This window comes from Macrotis lagotis, chromosome 5 (assembly GCF_037893015.1).
Source record: "Macrotis lagotis isolate mMagLag1 chromosome 5, bilby.v1.9.chrom.fasta, whole genome shotgun sequence".
Taxonomy (NCBI): domain Eukaryota; kingdom Metazoa; phylum Chordata; class Mammalia; order Peramelemorphia; family Peramelidae; genus Macrotis; species Macrotis lagotis.
This window is the reverse complement of record NC_133662.1, coordinates 265090200-265112050: the sequence shown is the minus strand read 5'-3', so window position 1 is coordinate 265112050 and position 21851 is coordinate 265090200. Positions and strand designations below refer to the sequence as shown.

Here is a 21851-nt window from a genome sequence, read left to right as displayed (position 1 = left end):
GGTCAGCGAAAGGCATGGAGCTTGGTGATGGATGAAAAGATTGCATGAAGGGGAGAAAAGTATAAGAAGACCAGGCCAATGAGCCAGGTGGGAAAGGGCTTTCAGTGCCCAGCCAAAGATGCTACGTTTGATCCTGGAGGTGCTAGGGAGCCTCTGAAGTTTAAGTAGTTGGGGAATTGTGGAGGGACCCAGTCAGCCTGGATAAAGAGATCCCTTGGGAATTTGAATGGAGGCTGGACTGGAGGCAGGCAGACTGACAAGCAGGCTAATACAATAATCCAAGTGAGAGCTGATCATTCATCATGTAAGACAGTGTATTAAAGAGATCTGGTTTCATATTTTGCCCCTTGATAAGGGTAAGGTAGGGACCGAGTTTCCTAAGTTTTTTTTTATAATAATAATGATGAGAATGGTAGCTTAGATAGAACATTTTAAGTTTGCAAATTACTTTACAAGCATTATCTCATTTGATCTCCATAACAACCCTGGAGAGAGGGACTGTCATTATCTTTATTTGTTCTAAGTATTGAGGCCAAGTTTGAATTCAGGGCTTCCTGTCTCCAGATCCATGGCTCATCTAGTGCAGAGTTCTACATGTAAAAGTGGGCAGGGAATAAACCTCTCTTGGCACACCTTCTGTCTCACAAAGATGCACACTTCATACAGTGTCTGATCCAGCATCGTTGGCATTGTCAGAGCTTAATAATTGCTTGTTCATTGATTGATTTGTTAATAGATTAATGTGATTTTGGCAATTGAGACTTTCAAGGATCATCTTATCTATTGAGACATGGATGAGTTGTTATTTGCCTCAGTAGATGGATTGTCTCCCTGAGGAAATCACAAAAAGCATGCCTGCTCTTGAGGATTCTGAAGGAGAAAGAGACAGAAGGGAAAGAATCAGTGTTTCTGGGGGACAGGGAGGAATCAGTTTTGCTAGAATGTGAGAAAGGCTAAGAAGGTGGGTTGGAATCAAATGTTGGAGGCATTGAATTGCAATCCATGGGAGACTGGACTGGGGATTTGAGGTGACAAGTTGGTTCAGGGATGTGCTAATAAATATTTAACAACTAATGTTCCCCTTCCCAAAAAATATTTGCAGAATTTCTCCATCACTTTCTTTAGTTTTTTTTTTTCCATCACTTCCTTAAGTCTACACAAGCAAAAAAATCAATCCAGTCCTGATTTGTAGCATTTGCCAGTTTCAGAGATATGAATGATCGGCTCTTCAGAATTGATTGGACTTGGATCTAACAGATTCCTGACAAATGATCTGCCAGCTGCTTGCCCCTTCCTACTGTCCACTTCCCAATCTCATGCAGACCTCCTAACATCACTGCTTCCACAGGCCCTTCCCCATTCATCTCTGCCCTTCAGATATAGGTTCCCCACCCCTACCCTCACCCCTGCCTCCACAGACCCCAAGGAATTACCAAGCCCATCCTTGCCCTCCTCCCTGCTCAGGTCTCACCCCCCCCCCCCAGCTCTTCCCCAGCAAGGGGTCCGAGGCAGCCTATGAGAGAGCAGCTTTAGAATAGGGGTGGGTCAGAAGCCAGATGGCAAAGGACCGAGGAAGGAGTGAGGAGTGGGAGGCAGACTTGCAGAAGTCTGACAATGAGAGAGAGAACAAGGAGGAAGAAACAAGGAGAAAAGGGAAAGGTTTTTTCATTCCTAAGACTGGAGACCCCTGAGCTGCTTGGGGGTCAAAAAAAGAGACAATAAGTAAAGGAAGGTAGAAGATATAAAAAGGAAGGATTCAAAGAATCCAGGATCTGGGGCATCTCAGAGGCCAAGTCAACCATTTGTAGATGGATGAGGGTAGTGCATCCTAGAGAGGTTGGATGACAGAAGGGTCTGAGGCAGAATTTGAACCCAGGACTTCCTGGCTCCTAGCCAAGCAGTCTGAGAGAAATTTCTTAACTGTTTTTCAAGTCTTTTGCCATGCAAGGACATGTATGTAGACTTCTTCGTTTCTGAGTTCTTGGCTTTGCTTTTTGATGTAATTTTTGCTGCTTCCATCACTGCCTCCAGCAGCTCAACAGTTTTTCTAACCTACTATGGACAGAGAAGGAACAAAAATTTTTATACAGAAGAAAGTGAATTTCCAGGTAGAGTCTCCTTTCTCACTGTGGTAGGACTGACAACCAGGATTGTTAGAATTATGCTTAGAGTAAGAGTAAATCAGATCCAAGAGAAGCTTGAGGTATTCTCCAAGGAGTCTATAGAGCATGGGCACAAATTCGGTGGTGTCACTTTAGTGTTGGAAGTCTTGTTTATTCTTTGGATCTCTGCACTGTCCTGGACACTTGGCTGACACTTTGTCTCCTTTCTTCCATTGACTTAGCACAGAGCCCATGGAACTTGGGAGGAACTCAATAAATAAATATTTATTCATTGATTGATTGTTGGGGGGGGGTCTTGAATAACTGAGGATTTGCTGGAATTGACTTTGATTGTCCTACTCTTAGTAGCCACATTTTTTTTCCTCACATGAGGTTTGGGGTTTGACCTTTCCAAGGTAGAGTAAAAGAGAGAACAGCTAAGTCAGCTGATGGTCATGGGAGGGTTGGTTTGTTTGTTTCCTCCCCAAATTAGGATATACAGTGTTGCTTTGATGTTAATGAATGCTCCCACTGTGAGCTTAAATATTTCAGAAGAGAGGGAGAAATGGGAAAAATAAAAATTAAAGAAAACCACCCCTGTTTTTTATGAGGAAGAGGCCATTTTGTTCCATTGAAAAACAGCCATTTATTTTGCTGTAGGGGGCATCTGGAAAGACTTTTTTTTTCCATCCAAGAACCCAACTGAACCTTACAGGAGAAGTTGGAAGCCTGTGGCATACCAACCTCCCTCCCCACCCTTATACTGTTCACAGAACAGTGTTGTTGGGAAGTTGGCCCTGGGGCCAGTGAACTTGGAATTCTGCCATGACCTGGAGCCTCCTAGAGGTTTGTGAGGGAAACCGAGCTCTGGGCAGTCGAAGGTGTCTTATCACTGACCACAAAGAGCAGGATAGGCAGCTTCCAGTGGACAGAAAGTAGTTTTGCTCATCTTCCTGGTATAGCAAATCTAAGGGGAAAAGTCAGCTAGAATGGAGAATTGACTGCCTTGGAACCAGTGGATACAAGTTCAAATCCTCACTTTGTCACTGATCATTTGTGTTGTATGTAACCTTTGGCAAATCCCTTCTCCCCTCTGGGTCTCAGTTTCCTCATTTGTATATTGAGGCAGCTCTGAATCTAGAAACCCATATCTGAGAAGGGGAGTGTTTGATTAACATTTTCAGAGTGAATATTTTTGGTCAGTAGGTTGGACTAAGCTGGGGGGGGGGGTGGCAAGTCTTGGAATCCAGGATGGAAAAGGGGCACTCCAAGGAGGAGTCATTTTCCTATTTCTGAGGATTCTCAGCCTCAGAGCGGGAAAGCAAGCCTAAAGAACCACCTGCTCAAAGGGCTTTTGGTAAGGGGCCTGGGAAGCCCTCCAAGGCTCTCACCTACTAGCCTGGCTGGATTCCATTGGGGAAGGCTTTCCCAGTAAGTGGATGTAAGGACAGTGGGCTGGGGAAGACCTCAGAAGCCCTCTGGCCCAACCCTCACCTCTGAACAGAGATCCTTGTCAGCCCCTCCTCCAGACATCCAAGGAAGGGAAGCCCACTTCCAACCAGGACTCTTTTGGAGCAAGCTTCTCCTTCCATAGAGGCTCAACATTCCTCTTGGCCCCATCAGTCCCTTCTTCTGGGCTTTCCCCTCTGGGGCCAAGAAAAATGAAGATGATCCCCCCTATTGCTTTGCAGATTTTGAAATGATTCCAAATTTCTCTCATGCCTTCCCCTGATTCTCCAGACTAAACCTTCATCAATTCCCTTTAGAAAGTTTTGTAAGTTAATCATTTCAGCCAAGAAAGTCAATCAGCAAGCATTTCCTCGTTGTTGTCATTTCAGTCATGTCCAACTCTTTGTGACCCTCTTTGAGGTTTTCTTGACTGAGAGGCTGGAGTGGTTATTTCCTTCTCCAGCTCATTTTACAGATGAAGAATTAAGGCAAACAGGGTGAAATGACATTCCCAGGATTACCCTGCTAATAAGGGTCTGAGGATGGATAGGAACTCAGGAAGATGAGTCCTCCTGACTCCTGGGTCAGGACTCAACTATACCATCCTGCTTCCCTGAGCATCTCTTAAGCTCCTCTGATGTATCAGACACTGCCCTAGGCACTAAGGTTATAAAGACTTTCTCAAAATACCTCCTGACCTCATGAAGCTTATATTTTACTGGCAGGTCTAAGCTATTCACAGACCAATAATTGTAGATCATCTTGATACAAAATGGGAGCTAGCTGAGGAGCACACTAAGGAAGGCCTGCAGTCCCCACAGCAAGCATCTGCTAGATTTCTCTGCTAGCCAGTTGGGTTTAGAAATTATCAACCCCTTATTCTACAGGCTCTTGATGGGGCTAGGACCTTAATCCATGTGACAGCAGCTGAGCCCATTGGAATTAACCATGTTTGATGGACTCCAAATTCCATCTTTTGCCCTCATCCCCCCAAATCCAGCAAGGATAACACATGACCCACCTCACAGCAGACATTCCAGTTTTGTAAGGGTCAGGTCTATGTGATGCCACTTTGTGATTTCGTACACAGCCTTTGGGCATTTGGCTTGCCTCAGTAGACTTGAAAAACTCCACCCTAGGCCCTAAAAGAAGATTTTTTTAAATGGATCAAATATTACCATATTCTCAGGTTCGCATTGAGGTGTTGGATTTATCATCTACTCTTCCTGATAGGTTAGAATTTTGGTTAGAATTCCAACTCCACAACTTCTTATCTACATGAACCTATGCAAATAACTCCTCCCCTCTGGGACTCAGTTCTCTCATCTGTAAAATGAGGATAAATACGCTTAGTATTGAGTTGTCAGGACTGTTGTGAGGCTTAGATTAGATCGTGCTTTAGAAATACCTGGTGATGGTGGAGGTGATACTAATAGGAGAAGATTCCTTCACTTCCTTCAGGGCTCAGCTCCAGAATGACCTCCAAAAGGAGCATTCTCCCCACCCCCTTCTGCTAGCATCTTCCTTCAAATATTACTTATTTATTGGGTATCTATTTTTTTAAATATGTTTTTTTCTGTCAACGTGTTAGAATAGAAGCTCCCAGAGGTCAGGAACTGCTTGATGCTCTCTCTGTGTCTTCAGCACTGTGGACAGAGTTTGGTGTAGAGTAAGTGAGGGTCATCCCCTGTCATCCTGATCCACTTGGCCACTGGCCACTGGACCAGATGGCTCTGAGGGAAAAGCCCAGCACCCTCTCACTTACATCCAATTCACCTGCATGCCATGGCATCACCTCCCTAATATCAGGATCCTCTTTTAGAACAAACAACAGCAACCTGTTGACTGACCCAGAATAGTAAGCTGGATAAGCCTAGCTCTGAATCTTCGAACCTATGATCATATTACTCTGGGTGTGATCTACACATAAACATCCTGAGCACACCCAGTGATGGGTTGTAGTTCCCTTGTTCAAGGACCAGACCAGCTAAGTCTGGAGATGCTTATCCTCATGAATGTGGAATTTTTCAGTCATGACATTTCTCTTTTTCTAAGTAACAATTTTTGGAAATTGGTTCCACCCCTGCCTCCAATGAGAATTTTATAAAAACTGAAAGAGAATCCATCAATCATATTTACATGGTCCTGAAAAACAAATCCTGCATTAACCATGTCCTAAAATGTAGATCTCTTCCTTCATTTTTAAATTCCTCCTTCTCTGTCAAGTGGTGTGTGGCATGTTTCATATTTAATCTCTTGGAAACAACAATCCTTAATGCTTCTCTACTTAAGTGGAAAGGTTCTGCAATCTTCCCTAGGGAATGGAGTGCTCACACAAATTCACAGATCTCTGATTGGGAGATAAAAATCTAGGGATTTGTCTAAAAAAGATCTGGGAATTTTAGTAGACCACAAGCTCCAAGATCATAGATGGTACCTCACAGACCATCTTGGCCAGCTCTTTCATTTTATAGATGAGGAAATAAGAGGATCAGATATGGCTGATTTGCCCAAGATTTTATAGGTAGTAAGCATAAAAGGTAGGATTTGAACCCAGGTTTTGCCAACTCCAGGACCAACACTTCATGCATTATCTCTACTATCAGACCTAAAAAACTTTCCCAAAGCCACATAGGTGAAAGTCAGCATTAGAATTCACATCCTTTAACTCCAGTTCCAAAGTACTTTCTGCCAAACCCCATGGTCTCCTTCAAGATGAGTCAGTCGATCCACAAGTGTTTATCCAACCTCTCTTCTATGAGAAGCAGTTTGGCATGGTAGCTAAAAACCCAGTCCAAAACCAAGAAAACCAGGATTCAAGTCCTGCCCTGGACTCATGCATACTGGCTGTGTGACCCTGGGCAAGTCTAGGCAATTCTCCATGATCATAAGCTTCATAAAAAACAGTAAAACTGCAACTTAAGTGTGAGGAATTCATGAATCAAGGAAACCACACATTCAGTCCCCATTTCATGAGACAGACTCTGTGCTGGGTGCTGTAGATATGAAGACCAAAGAGAACCACTCCCTGTTCTCAAGGAGCTTTCCATTCTGTAGGGCAAGAATGGAGAACCTTGTTTTCAGTCAAAGGTCATTTGGATCATTATAGCATCATTCACCTACTATATTTGATCAAACATTTAATTAATTTACCCTGGAAAAGCTCTTAGATTTATTGGATTTCAAGTATTTTCTGAGGTTGCCATGGCAGTGACAGATCATGGGCAGCAGACTGGACATTCCCACCCCTACTATTGGGGGAGACAAAACGGATACTGCTAAATAAGGGAGTGAGAGGGGACACTATCAAAGCTGCTCCCATTTAGACATTTGCATCAGACAAAATCAAGAAATCACTCATCTATACTGAAGTAACTTTCCAAGTGGTATCTTTATGTCACCCATTGCTGGGTTGATCAACCATCTGCTTAGCCCATTCTCTGAGCTGACCCCTTCCCCAGCAAATCTAGGATCCTGGGGACTGAACATTGGGTCTGCCTATATCTCTGGTGCCACATCCTCTTGGGGCAGCAACTGTCATAAGGTGTAGTGAGAGCAACCAATGGAAGTCAGAGAGAGAGGGGAGTTGGGGACAGGGCAAGGGTCACATGAGTAACAAATCACTAATTTGAGTAAACTTCTTCTTCCCCTGTTGACAGCCCAATTCAGCAAGAAATGGCTGTTTTCTAAACAGGGAGCTAGGGAACAGAGATTGAATTTACAGAATAACCCTTGTGAGAAATTATTGCTAATATACCCAACCAATCATTTGCCTCCTCTCAAAGATCATCTATGGAGTACAGGGAATCATTTGGGACACTCATCACTTTTATGTTTATTTAGCCAGTCCCTATTTTATGAGGAAATTATGGTGTGATTCTGTAATTAATAGTTATTGCTGGAATGTATTCAGCACTTAACTCATTTGATCCTCACACTAACTCTGGAATGGAAATTGTTATCATTCCCATTTTATAGATGAGTAAACTGAGGTAGATATAGATTTAGTGACTCATCCAAGAACAAACACAGATATTTTAAGACTAACTTAGAGCTCAGGCTTTACTGACTCAAGTCCAGAGCTCCAGTCATCATAGTCTTACCCATCCTCCTCAGCAGACAAGTACTGATTCTTTTTGTCTTGACATCCCAAGGGCCTAGCCCAGTGCAAGTCACAAAACAGGTACCTATGAGGAAGAGTCAATAGTCCTGGAATCCAGAGACCTGGGGACAAAGCCTGTCAATATGACCTTGGGTAATTCACTAAATCACCTCTGGGCTCTATAGTCTGAGGTCCTTCCCACCCCAAATCAATGATCCAGGTTCAAATCTCTGTTCTGCCCCCTTTCTGCCTGTTTGACCTTGTATATGTCCCTTGCAGTCTCTGAGCCTCTATAAGATGAATGTGTTGGAGTCAAGGCCTCTGGGGTTCCTTCTGGATTTGGGTCCTATGATTTAAGTGCTTTTGGATGACTTGGCTCCCCTTTGACTGACTGTTTTCTCTATGGTATTTAGGGTATTGTTGTGTCCCGCCAGCAACAATGGGCAGAAAACTGGATCTCTCCAAGCTTACAGATGAAGAGGCCAAGCATGTGTGGGAGGTGGTTCAACGTGACTTCGATCTTCGAAAGAAAGAAGAAGAACGATTGGAGTAAGAAACTTGGATAGTGATTTTGTCTTTGGCTTTCTATTTACATGGGGCTTCCTGTCCCTCTGCCCTTCCCATGCCCTAGGAGAATGTAAACTCTTGGAGAACAGGAACTATTCATTTCTTTTGTATCCTCAGTTCCTGCTCTGGAGTCAGAGGACTCCAGTGTTCAACTCTTACTTCTTTTTGTGACTTGGAGGAAGTGATTTCACTTCCATGGGCCTCAGTTTCTCATCTGCAAAATGAAGAGGTTAGTCTACATAAGAGGTTACACATAGGCTCCAAGTGAGGATCCAAACTACATTCAAATTTGACTGGGAAATATTTTATTAAATAAAAATACAATAAGACATATATAATATGTGGTTTGGTCCACAGGGATCTTTATGTATAGTTTAATGACCCACCCATTCCTATTAGAGTTTGATACCACTGAGCCAGATGACCTCTGAGGCTTTCCCACTAGATTTATGAATGAAATTAAATGTATTTTATAAATGTATACACATATAAATGTATACATGCCAGACAATTCTATTATTCATGATAGATGGGTATTTGTTTAAATCAAGTCAAATCTGCTAGTATAAAAGCAAAGGGAGGAGATGGAACTTTCATTACTGGTCCAGGATGTATAATTGCCTTCCCCCAATTGTAACAAGAGGAACTACTTGTCGGTGAGGGGTATTAACCTCATCCTTAGATAGGTTGCACATGTGGCAATGTCCTATAGGGAGTTGGAGGCTAGCCTCAATCTTGGCTTCAAAAGGAGAGTCTGGGCTAGAGATAACCATAGTCTGAGAATCATCTTCATTGGTGATGATAACAAAGTCCCTTAAGTGGTCACACCACAGTGAATTTTCACCACCTATTTTTATTGGGCTAAAGCCATGACCATATGTTACATGATTATAATTAGAAATGTTACAAATTTCATTGCCTACAACAACTTCAGGGGGTTCATACATAGTTCACACTAATTGGAAGCTGGCAGGAGGTGAACATGGGGGCCATGCAAGTAGGCTCTCTCTGAGAGCAAGAGAGAGGAGCAAAGATCCAAGGACAGACTTTTGGACTGTTCGACTGCTAGAATGGGAAGAAATAAGTCTTTGGGAGAAAAAGGAAGAACATCTGAGAGAGATGCCAGCTAAGATATGAATGGGGTCAAGAGAGCCAAGAGAAGAGCATTCCAAGAAAGAAGAGATTTCCATCAGCATCCTGCCACAGAGAAGGTCATCTTTCTTTGTCAAGAACTGATTCTTGTAGACACAAGTTCACCATTGATGTACACCCTCCGCCACTCCCCCCATATCTGCCTGTGGAAACATTACCCTTCCTTCAAGGCCGAACTCTTGTCCTGGAAGCCCACCATGATATGCCCAATGCCATGAAGCAGAAACTTCAATGGGACTTTACCCTTTCCTAAGCTTATCCTACTGAACCGTATGTCATAGTCAATGCAAAACAATCAAGTTTTTATTAAATATTAACTGTGTCAGCACACAGGGCTAAAGATGCAAAGTCAGAAACAGAGAGAACTGCCCTCCAGGATCTTCCACACTACTGGGAGAGAAGCAAGGACAATTCTTGAGCATCTTTTAACCACATCAGCACCTAGCACAGCACCTGTCTAGTACGATCTGGTTCTTCTACTGAGGGGCGCACATAGCCTTCCCTCACTACTACATGCTAAAGTATTGCAGTTATTTTATTGCAATAAAAATGCTGAAGTTACTTCCCCTGCCCAACTTGAGGAACAAGTGTGTATATCTTCTCCAACTGTTACCTCCTTATATGAAAACACCATTCTCGAAAGAATTGCAAACCACTAATGCACAAAGGGACGGTTGCTAGGCTAGGGAAATGTCATTTAGTATAAGAATCTCCCTCTGTCAATACAGATTGACATCTTCTCCAAAATGTATGGCATTAAGAAGGTACTAAGAGTCCTGAAAAGAGAAATTATTTGCCCAAGATCATAGAACCAGTATATGTCAGAGGCAAGACTTGACCTCATGCCTTTCTGGCAGTTCTCTATTCATCCCTCCACACTGCCTATTATAACAAAGTTTTTAAAAGGAGAAAAATACCACTTCAACAAAGCCAGTCAATAAAGCAGCTGTGCCTGAGAGTATATACTACATCCTGCACCTCTCCAAGGAAAGGAAAGAAAATAGAAATCTGAGTAACTGAAAAACTAACAATAATATTGAAGGACAGATGATGAAATCTATTTCCCTCTTCCCAGCAGGAAGGTGGGGGACCATTAGAGCAGAATGCTGCATACATTATCAGGCACAATCATTGTGTGGGTTGTTTTGCATTAAAAGTGACTTTTGATTTGTCCAAGGAAGAGTTCTGTTCTGAGGAAAAGAGGAGGGAGAAATATAGTAGTTTGGGTTTTGTTATTTGCTTGTTTGTCTTCCAGAAAGGACTGGGATATCTGAACAAAAAATAGGAAAAATGTTTTTAAAAAAATAAGGAAAGTTTGCCCTCCCTTCTCCAAACCTGTCACATGGCTTACACAGAAGCTTGTGGTCCTGGATGGTCTGTAACCCTGGAATAAGAGATCAGGAGGTCTCCAGATATTTTCTTTATAACAAAGGACCTGAAAACTGAGGAAAGAGTTCAGGGTAAAGGGTCCTCCAGATTCTTATATTGTGTAAAGTGATTCTACCTTTGGTTCCTCATCTAGAAAATGAAGGACTTGGACTAATTTCAATAACCATTTGTTGATTGCTTACAGATTAGATGCTCTCTATCTCAGTTCTAAACCTAGGAGCCTAGGAACTGAATTGGCTTGAATTCCATTGAATTGACTAACAATGACCTACTTGAACAGAAAACCTGGCCTTTCCCCTCTCCAGCCTGACCCCTTGGTGAAGGTCTGCAAACTGGATGGATAATTTGGAAGTGGACAGGAGACACTCATCTCACCAGGAAGTTTGAGGGCCTGGGATTGTTCCCCCTAAGAACCCTCTAAAGACTGGGAGACTCAGACTCCACTCCTCCCCAGTCCCAAACCTCAGGGTTTCTTGGAACTACACAGAAAAAGCCAGATGCTTCCCCCAGAAGCTTCCCCAAACTGTCTTATCTCCCTCATGAGACTATTGGTCTCATAAGGGCACACACAGTTGGCATTTGTTTCTTGAATGGTTAAGGTCAGAATGTGAACTGAGGTTCTGGTCCCATGAATCTCCCTCAGCCTGAGAAGCAGAGACAGGGCAAAGACAGCAGAGATGTTTCGACTGTAGAAGAGAATGCTCAAGCAGGGGAGGGGGTCATGATGTTAGTCTTTATGTGGCTGAAGGGCTGTTATCTAAAGGAGGCTTGTTCTGTTTGCTCTGTGTGACTGTGTACAAGTCACTCCACCTCTCTAGACACTGAGCAGGTCCCTGGTGCCAAGGGATGAAACAGATCCCCAGGCTTCTTTCTAACCCTAAATGTGCTGTAAATTCCCATTTCTACTGGTTGAAACCCAGTGAAAAAAAAGCTTATTGGGACAGGAAGGAGCCCTGTTCTGTCTTGGCATCCCCAGTGCCTGGTCCAGAAGAGGCATTTAATAAATGTTGATTGATCTCTCAACCAGTGATCTCATACACCAACCTGTCTTAAAACCCCACCGAAAGCAACAGAAGCAAAGGAGCTGAGTTCGAATCTCAGTTCTGCAGATTTATTGTGGTTCAGAACCTCCATGTCCCTAGGTAGGTGAGGGAACAAGGACCTACCTAGGCCTTCTTCTCTGAGATAGTGACTACTCCTATAGATCTCCAGCCACATCCAAGTGCAATTGGTCCCTGTGGTGATGATTGCAACCCACTCATGCTCAGTCTATGGCATTCTCGTCCAAGTTCTCCCAAATGCCGGCCATAGGGACTCCTCCCCAGAGTGCTGGCAGCCTTCTCCAGTTTCTGCTAACACCAAAAGGCTCCCAGTGGACGCAAGAGCTGTCCATCAGCTACCCATGGCCTCTTTTTTTCTCCCATATTTTTCTCATTTCCTCACTTCCTTAACATCTTTCAGTGCCCAACTACACTAGGCTTCAAATGATTGGTTTTTTACTTAAGATTTTAAAGTTTGTTTTCATCACATTTGATCTCACAGCAACCCTGAGAGAAGGGTTCCCCATTTACGGAGGAGAAAATTGAGCCTCAGAGAGGTAAACTAACTTACCCAGAGTCATCCAGCATTGCAGACAAGATTCAAACCCAGGACTTCCCAGGATTAAGTTCTGGACTTTACTATACATCACCCTCTCTGAATCTCTGAAGCCAATTAACCAGTGGAGAGAGAGACATTGCATGTGGAAGACAGAGAGCTAAGTTCCAGAGATGCAACTATTACCCAGGAGGCAAGGTCCTTCATAGGGATGCCTTGTCTCTGATTCATTCTCAACATCTTCCATCAGGTATTTGGCCAGGCAGCCAAGAAGGGGACAGTAGGACCTGTCCAGTGGACTTCTCGAATGTTATTCCTGGCAATGCCCTCGTATAGGACCTAGCATCTGCCACCTGAAAGTTTAAGATAACCTATTCTAGTACTGAGACAAAATGAGTTTGACTCAAGGGAGAAAAATAACAGGGTGATCCCCAGTCTTGCCATCTAGGCTCTTGTCCCAACACTATCTCAGGCAAAGGGTAACTTGAACCACCACAACTTCCAGCCTCACTTTCCTATTCTGTAAAGTAGGGTTCAGGTCAATTCAATAAAGAAAGATCAAGTGGCTATTCATGGTAATTTTAGGCTTAGATGCTGGCTAAAGCCAAATGGGGTCCCTGGCTTGATGCAATGGTTCCTTGCCATTGCCAAACTGGAGTCTGCTGTGGTCCTCTCTCTTCCCCTTTTCTTCTCTGTGATGCTGTGCATCTCCCCTAGTAAGCAAGACCCTCAAGGAAGGTCGCAATAGTGTCTCTGTTGCCAATATCCAACAAAGGACCTTAGACCCCTTGACACAAGCATGGGGGCCCTGGTTCATACCCTGACTTTTAGAGGCATTTTGGCTGGACCGAACTGAGTCCACTGTTTACAATCAAAAGACAGTGAGCACAGATGGAGGTTGAATTCTTTACCCCAGTCAGTCAATTTGTGACAAGGAAGATGGCTGCTGCCAAAACCCTACCTGTTCCCTTATCACAGGATCCCAGCTCTGAATACAGAAGGAACCCCAAAAGCCATTGAGTCTCCCCCCCCCCTTCTACAGAGGTTAGAATTGAAGCCCACAGCCATGAATCAGCTTTCCCAAAGTCCCTTGTGGTGACTTGGATTCAAACTCAGATCCTCTGGTTCCAAAGTCAAGTCTCTTTCCACTGAATCAGCTTGGGCTGCCTATAGCTCATCATGCCTTCATTCAGGCTGCCTCAATGCAAATGTAAACTATTCTCCTAAATATTTTATACAGATGGGAATTCAAAAGGAGGAGGAGAGTGGATTGGGTGGTCTTTGGAAAAGTGACTGGTGCCTTCAAAATAACCCCTGAAATAACCCCCACCTTTCTGATACCAGTTGTTCTTCTGAAGATATTACATGACCATGAATCTTGGAACAGAACATTCTCCAAAGAATTAAAATTATGTTTCACCCAAAGACCGATAGAGAGGGGCACAGTGGGTACTCCCCATATTTTCAGCATTTTTGATGTACTCAAGTGTTAGAGATCTCCTTTATCTCCATGTTGGGTGGACTCCTGAGGAAGGAATGAATCATGGGAGGGTCTGAGCAAGAGTCACTCGGGGGAAGAGAAGGCCTGGATGAGTCACTCTCTGGCAATCTTTACTGACTCAGCTCAAACTCACCATCGTAGCCCTGCCACCACCAAGACCCCTCCCTTCCATGTTGACTTCTCTGATGGATCTTGCATGGACCTATTCATCTACATACTCTCTCCCCCATTAGAAGCTAGGGTTTCAGAGGACAGGGACTTCCAAGGGCATCTGGTCCACCCTCACTCTCTACTCCCACTCCTCATTTTTAGAGAGGAGAAAACTGAGGCCCTAGAGAGGCAAAGAGACTTTCTTATAGTCACCTAGATGTGACTGAAATTTGAACCCAGGGTTCTTTTCATTGTAGCATGCTTTAGCCTCCCATGTCTAATCAGTCCTTCCTCAAGTACATACCAATACTAGTGCGATTTTTGATGCCTTTATCTGTATACAGTAAGTGATTAATAAATGTGTGCTGGTTGATTTTAAGTGCTCCACATCCAGGAGATCACAAATTTTTCCCAGTATCTTGGGGAACCTTGAGGTTTCCAGGAGCATATGGTCAAGTCTTAATGGTTATAAGCCTTTTGCCCTACCCACGTCCCTGAGGCTCAGAGTGAGCTCCAAGATGGTGCCCAATGGGGGAAAGACATAGGTGGGGCCTGTCTGGAGGAGGTGAAAAGGAAAACACCTTCATGAAAAGGTCCAGCCTGCAAAATAAATACCACACCTTACCCTGTTGGGCAAATAAGAGGAGGGGAGGCTTGGTATTCCTGAGATAACCTCAGGTAGAACCTCCATCCTGGGACAGAAATAACTCAGGGAGGAGGACCTTGGAGCTACTCAGTTCAGGGAGTCAGGCCTAGACCTAAGTAAACACAACACAAGCTGCAGGGGGAAGTCAGCTGTCTTCCCCAAGGGGGAGAAGGCATGTGAGGACTGACAGATCAGGCTCTGAATCTCTAAGGGGCAAGTCACAGTCAGCCAGGGCATCCCTGCAGGGCCCCAGCTTCCTTAACTCTTGGATCCCCACCAACCCTGAGCTGAAGGCTTTTAACATCTAGCAACCCCTTTCCCTCAAATCCCATAGGATGACTGCTTTCTCTGACCTTAAGTCACCTTGAAACTCCTTATCTAGGGAATTATTATCCCCAACCTACAGATGAGGAAAGTGAGGCTCAATTAAAGGGTGATTTGCTATGAGATTGGATTTGAACCCCAATCTTAGATGTCAAGTCCCCAATATACTATACTAGCTGTGTGACCTTGACCAAGTCACTTAACCCCATCGCCTTGTCAAAACAACAACAGGAGAAGGTTTGAGAGGTATAAGGCTGTCATGTAGAACCTACCACATACAGTAGGCACTTAATAAAGGTTTGTTGAACCGATGACTTGAAAGAAATTGCAAAAATTCTGAGTTTGGCTCAATTTGAGGGAAACCCTTCCTAACAATGGAAATGGAAAAAAAATGAGATGGATATGAAGTGGAACCCCCTTCCTGCTCCTACTTCTAGGCTTTGTGGCATCCTTGTATGGTTTTCCTTCTATATATGAAGATGACAACTCCCACCACCACCACCACTTTGACCATCTTGATAAGTTGTTAAGATCCAAAGAGGAGTTTCCTCTAGAGATGAACCAAGCTACAAAGAGCTGGTCCCCTGGTGATAGGAATACAGTCAGACCAGCCCACTCTCAAAGTCTTGCTGGAGAAGGGAATACATATTTATATATGTGTCAGACATTATAGCATAAACTCTATTTACAAATGCCATATTTGACCTTCACAACAACTCTGCAGGGGAGACACCATTATTGTTCCTTTTCTTGGTGAGGAAACTGAGGCAGACAAAGTGACTCGCTCAAGGTCACACAACTAGGAACTGATTAAAGCAGGATCTAAACTTAAATTTTCCAGACTCCAGACTTAGAGCACTCTTCATTTTGCCACCAGCTGAGCCATCTCTATACAAAAAGATCCTATTTAACCCCCTCCCATTCCACAGAAAAGAAAACTGAGACACCCCCCTCAAAGGTTTGTGACCTGCCCAAATCACTGAAGTGGGAAGTGGAAAAGGCATAAGACTGGCTCATTCTCCTCCTTGCTCCCATTTTTTTTTGGTGACATCTTTTCCATATTTGAATCCTTCACCCTTTACAACCTCATTCAACCAGGAGAGGAGGACATATTCTGAGAGACAATATGATGAAAGAATGATGTTTTCTTTTGATGTTGGGTGGGTTTCCTCACCTTCTTTCACCCTTTCTTCCCTTGTCCCCCTTTCCTATTCTCATCTCTGATCTAGTATTCTTTCTTCCTCCTAAACCCCAATCCTCCTTTAATTCAATTCCAGAAGTGTTCCCTAAGCTGGGCCTGAAGTTTTTAATTCAGCCATAAAATGAGGAGATGGACTAGGTGGTCTCTGGGGTCCCTCCCTTCTAGAGTTTGAATCCCAAGACCTCTCTCAACCTCAGTTTCCTCTTCTGTACAATGAGGGGTTGGGACTAGTGGTCTCTGAGATCACTTCCAAATGGAGTGGAGGATTTCCACCTTGTATACAGGCAGGCCACCGTGCAGAAATATTCAGCAATATTCATCGTCCCAGTCACTCTCTCTACAACCTTTGTTGAGACATAAGCCTTCTCCAAGCTTTTGAAGCCCTGGAGAGAAGCCTCAGACCAACAGGGCAGAGCTCAAAGGGGAGCCCACCTCCTTGGGCACCGAGCCCTCAGCTCCTAGCACTAGTGTCACTTAAGGGACCTGGGCCTCAGTTTTCTCTCATGCCACTTTCTCTTTTTTTTTCTGTCACTTCCCTAAGGGAACTCAAGGGCAAGATCCAGAAAGAGAGCACTAAGAAGGAGCTGCTTTCACACCAGGTTCACCTGAACGAGACCCACTGTGGCCACTGTCTCCAGCCCTACCGCTTCCTCATCAATAACAAACGCCAGTGTCTGGACTGTCACCTGTACAGCTGCAAGAACTGCGGCAGCTACAATCACCGAGAACAGGCCTGGGTGTGTGATCCGTGCCGGCTGGCCAGGTGAGGGCAGGGAGGGCTCTGGGCCGGTGGGCCAGAGGCTCTGGATGAGCTGCCTCTGTTTGTTAACCCAAGTCAGCATCACTGCCAGGAAGTCTGGAAGGGGGAGCTTGGCACACCTTCAAGGGCTGTCTGGGTAACTATGAGCTATTATTAGGGATTATCATTGAACCGGGAGACCTGGGTTTGATACAAAACGTCAGTTGTATGATTTGGGGCAAGTCCCTTCCTTTCTGAGCCTCATCTGTAAAATGAGGATATAATACAATAACTGGGAATGAGGAACAACTTCAGAAGTCATCTAAACACCCCTCCTCATTTTAGTATTTTTTTTTAGGTTTTTTATTTTTTGCAAGGCAAATGGGGTTAAGTGGCTTGCCCAAGGCCACACAGCTAGGTAATTATTAAGTGTCTGAGACCAGATTTGAACCCAGGTACTCCTGACTCCAAGGCCGGTGCTTTATCCACTACGCCACCTAGCCACCCCGCCCCTCCTCATTTTACAAAAGAGGACACTGAGGTCCAGTGACTTGCCTAAATTCATACAGGGATTAAAGGACAGAGCTAGAATTTGAATCCAAAGCCTCTGCCAACAAAACCAAGGTTCCTCCATTTTACCATACTCTCTTTCTAAGTGACTCACTCAAATTTGGGGTTTTGTTGGGGTTTTTTCCCCATTCAACCCGAAATCTTGGAGTCACAGTAAAAAAAGTCCTTTGTGATCTCTAAAGTCTGATTGGAATGTAAACTGGGCTTTTTTGCCTTCTGAAGTCTTTCTGGGGCAGCCTCATGAGGCGTGGAGGGGAGTTGGGGTCCTGAAAGCTATGGCAGAAATCTCTGCAACAGGATGCAAAGGCTATAGGTGGGGCTGGGGACACACTCCCTCCCCAGTCTAGAGGGGCTCAAATGAGGTTCAGGAAGGCAAACCTCCATAAGAGTCCTTCCAAAAAATGATTCATAACTGAGCCACAGAGGGGTCATTATCTGGATCTGCGGAGGGGCTATCAATGCTGATGACATCAGAGACCTCTGAACTATTTATATTTTGAATGGTGGGACTGTCATGAAGGTACCAAGGCTGAAGTGAACAGGAAGATGGCCACAGAAAACAAGCACATACTGGCATACATTTCCTGGTTCCCAAGGCTCTCTTTTTTTCCTTGACAGGGTGGTGAAGACAGGCTCCCTTGAGTGGTACTATGAGCATGTGAGAGCCAGGTTTAAGCGCTTTGGAAGCGCCAAAGTGATGCACTCTCTCTACGGTCGGCTGCAGCCTGACCAGGATGGCTCCCTGGCCTTAGGTAAGAATGTGGGAGACTGGTGAGGCCAGGTTCTCCAATTCTGCGCTTCTCTGCACACATGTTCCCATGGGGACTTCATGGAAAGGAGCCCCTAGTTACCTTACTTTTAGGTTTGTTTGGGTTTTTTTGCAAGGCAAATGGGGTTAAGTGGCTTGCCCAAGGCCACACAGGTAATTATTAAGTATCTGAGATCAGATTTGAACCCAGGTACTCCTGACTCCAAGGCCGGTGCTTTATCCACTGTGCCACCTAGCCGCCCCCCTAGTTACCTTACCCAGACTGAAGGTGAACTATCCTGCAGAAGCAAATGACACAAATCGCAGCAGCAGCTCTCATTGATGGGGAGACAGACAGAGATAAGGACAGACAGAGACAGAGAATCAGATAGAGACAGGGAGAGACAGACACACACAAAGAGAGATAAAAAGAGAGAAAACATAGAGAAGCAGAGATAGAAACAGAGAGAGAGAGAGAGAGACAGAGACAGAGAGAGAAATAAGCTTCTCATTTTATTCTCCCAGAAACTAGGATGTAGATGTCATTATTATCCCTAGTTTACAGAAGAGGAAACTGAGGCAGGCAGACAGATTAGGGGACTTTCTCAGGGTCACATAGCTAGGAAGGACCTGAAGCCTGGTTTGAGCTTTGGTCTTCCTGACTCTAGCCAGCACACGCACCCCTGGGTCCTCTAGCAGTCTCCTAATAATAAAAACAATTAATTGAGGCAAAACTAATGTAAATACCAAAAGGGGATCAAGTGATAGAATCATCCCCTATGTGGGGGCAACTCCTTGGGCAACTTCCACCAGCCTCAATTTCCTCATCTGTAAAATGGGGGGGGGGGGTGTCAGACTAGGTGTCTGAGGTCCCTTCTGTTCAGCAGCTTTGCTCTTGTTAGAGCTAAGGCTATTTTGCGCCGGCAGGTGGCAGCATCGGGCAGTGTGAGCCTCATGGTGTCTCGCTGCCCTGGTCCACCAAGGTCTCTCTCCTTCAGCTGCTCGGAGACGGGAGGGGGAGGGGAGGGGTGGGGGGCCGTAGGACTGGGCTGGAGAGCAGAGCATCCCATCTCCAGAGCAGAGCTCACCAGTTAGATCCAGGATTTAGGGCAGGAAGTCAACGACCTCATCTTACAGAAGAAGAAACTGAGGCTCAGAAAGGATAGTCACACAGCCAGTATCTGAGACAGGATTTGAATCCAGGTCCCTTCTGAATCCAGGTTCAACAGTTTCTCTAGTATGTCAAATAACCACCTTTAAGGAAGGAAAAGCACAAAGGTCAATGTCTTAGAAAAGGTATTTGTACGCTTTCATGTTAAAATGAAAGGCGATGTGGTAGAAAGGATAGAGCACTGGAAGAGTTGGGTTTGAATCCTGCCAATGATAAAACCTTAAGAGCTACCATGTCTATGGGTCTTTCAGGTTTTCAAAGCATTTTCTTTGCCTGATCTCATGGGATCCTCCCAACAAGCTTGGGAGGGAGGGAGGCACTCTTAGGATATCAGTTATTACTGGAAAGGCAAATGAAGAAGACTTGTCCAGGGTCACACATGCTAATGTGTCAGGCCTTTCCAGGTCCACCCTATGCACCAATAGACCTGCTGCTGTTTCTTTACAGGATGCCTCCAGAGAATGCTGATGATGACAACGATGAAAAATGGCATAGATATTTGCCTTTAAGTTCTGCTAAGCAAACGCAGCATCTCCTTTATTTCTCAGTGAATGTCTTCCCTTTGTTTCCAGGTCTTCCCAGCAGAGCCTTCAGCCTGCCAAATGTGAGCAGTAAGTGGTCTGGGTTGTGCTGTCTAGGAGCTCTTACATTCTTACCGAAATTTCAAGGAATGAACCAGAACCCTGAGGAAAAGCTCCAGTTTCCCCACCTTAGAGTTCTGCTTGAAGTGGTTATGGTCTGCATAAAGGGGAGAGAAGCTGGGACTCAAATAGACTCCACCTGGGGAAGAATGGAAAGAAGGAAGGTGGACAGTCACGCAGGAAAGAAAGTAGCAAGGAAGGAAGAGAAAGGAAGGAAGGAGAGAAGGAAGGAAGGGAGGGAAGGAAGGAGGGAGGAAGGAAGCAAGGGAGGAGGGAAGGGTCAAATTAGATTCTCATGTTTTATCCATGGGATTCTTAGCAAACATAGATGCTTTTTTTTGTTAGGTTTTTGAAAGGCAAATGGGGTTAAGTAACTTGCCCAAGGCCACACAGCTAGGTAATTATTAAGTGTCTGAGACCAGATTTGAACTCAGATCCTCCTGACTCCAGGGTCAGTGCTCTATTCACTGCACCACCTAGCCGCCCCCAAATACAGATACTTCAGTGAGAATCAGTCCCTTATGCTTATCTTCCTATGTCCACCTGTGACTCCCCGAGGCACTGAGGGATAGTGGCTAGAGTAATGGAGGTGGAGCAAGACCTGAATTCTAGACATTTCTCGCTTTGTAGAGTAGTGTGACACTGGACAAGTCACTTAGTTCCTTTTGACCATAATTCCCTTATCTACCATACAAAGGGACTGGACCCCATGACAATTAGGGTCCTTCTCAGCTCCTGTCTCCCATCCATCCCAGGTGGAGCCCAGCTCTCTCCCCTCCGAGGCAGCGGGGAGAGCGAGCAGACATCTGAAGCTGAGACTCTGGATGGGGTGGGCGCTCAGCATCCCAATAAAGTAAGTGTCCCCAGCTGAACCCAGACACATTTGCTACTGTACCTTCTTCCCCAGTCCCCTCCAAAGGGGTCCCATCTCCTCTGGCAGGCACCAGAGCTGGGGGATCCTCAGCATTCTCAGTTTTTACAGAAACATGGCCACTCTTGTCTTCAGTCCCAGCCAATAAGGAGCAAGTTCCTTAGGTTTTCAATGTTTTTCCTGAGATCAGCCACATCCCCACTATCCACTGCTCTTCCCAGTTGAATGGCATTTCATTAGCTAAGGAAAGGGTGGCAGAGACTGAGGGAGAAGCCACTCTGAGGCTGGGTGTGAGGTACCATTGCCTCCTACCCAGTGGATGCTGCTGCCCTCCAGTGGATGCAGGTGTTCCACAGTGAATTCTGGTGCCCCTGACTTTTGCCTTTTCTCTCACTTGCCCCCCCACCCACTTCTAAGGAAAAAAGGCTGCTGCCAGTTCACCCCTTCGACTTTGAAGTGGACCCTGACTATTCTGCTCAGTCTCCTCCTCAGTCTCCTCCTCAGTCTCTGCAGCTTTCTCCAACACCAACCACCCTAGACGGCCTTCAGGTACTGGGCGGGGGTGGGGTGCCTACTCTGGCAGCTGGCACACCAGCACCTTCGAGTACCTAGCCCTCCACCAGGGAGATCCTTCTGGGTAATGTGGGCATCCTCAGACACGAGGACCAGGACTTCCTTGGTGGACCAGCCTCCACCCAAGCTGTCTCGTGCTCCTCAGGTAGAAGAGAAGTTCCCTTATAGGCAGAGAATGGCTCATACAGATTTAGAGCTGGACGGGGCCCTCTTCACAGGTCATCTTCACAGTTATCCCCCCACCTTTTTTTTAATAAGGGAGCAAACTGAGGCTCATTGAGGATCGTGAGTATGAGAGCAGAGTCACGATTTGAACCCAAACCCCCTGTCTCCAGGATCTATGCTCTCCTCCCCATCCA

At 45.1% G+C, this 21851-nt stretch overlaps 1 protein-coding gene across 5 annotated transcripts in view; it reads left to right on the top strand.

The window, feature by feature from the left end:
- The window catches only part of MLPH (melanophilin), a 69322-nt gene that overhangs the window by 6904 nt on the left and 40567 nt on the right, over positions 1–21851 (top strand). For 4 of the 5 annotated variants that reach the window (XM_074189789.1, XM_074189792.1, XM_074189791.1 and 1 more), the window contains exons 2-7: positions 8067–8202; positions 16721–16942; positions 18107–18240; positions 19980–20018; positions 20804–20901; positions 21337–21468. In XM_074189789.1, coding sequence (XP_074045890.1) covers positions 8093–8202; positions 16721–16942; positions 18107–18240; positions 19980–20018; positions 20804–20901; positions 21337–21468 — 735 coding nt within the window. In that variant the 5' untranslated portion in view covers positions 8067–8092. The remainder of the gene's footprint in view (positions 1–8066; positions 8203–16720; positions 16943–18106; positions 18241–19979; positions 20019–20803; positions 20902–21336; positions 21469–21851) is intronic. The other variant, XM_074189793.1, reaches the window with a different exon arrangement.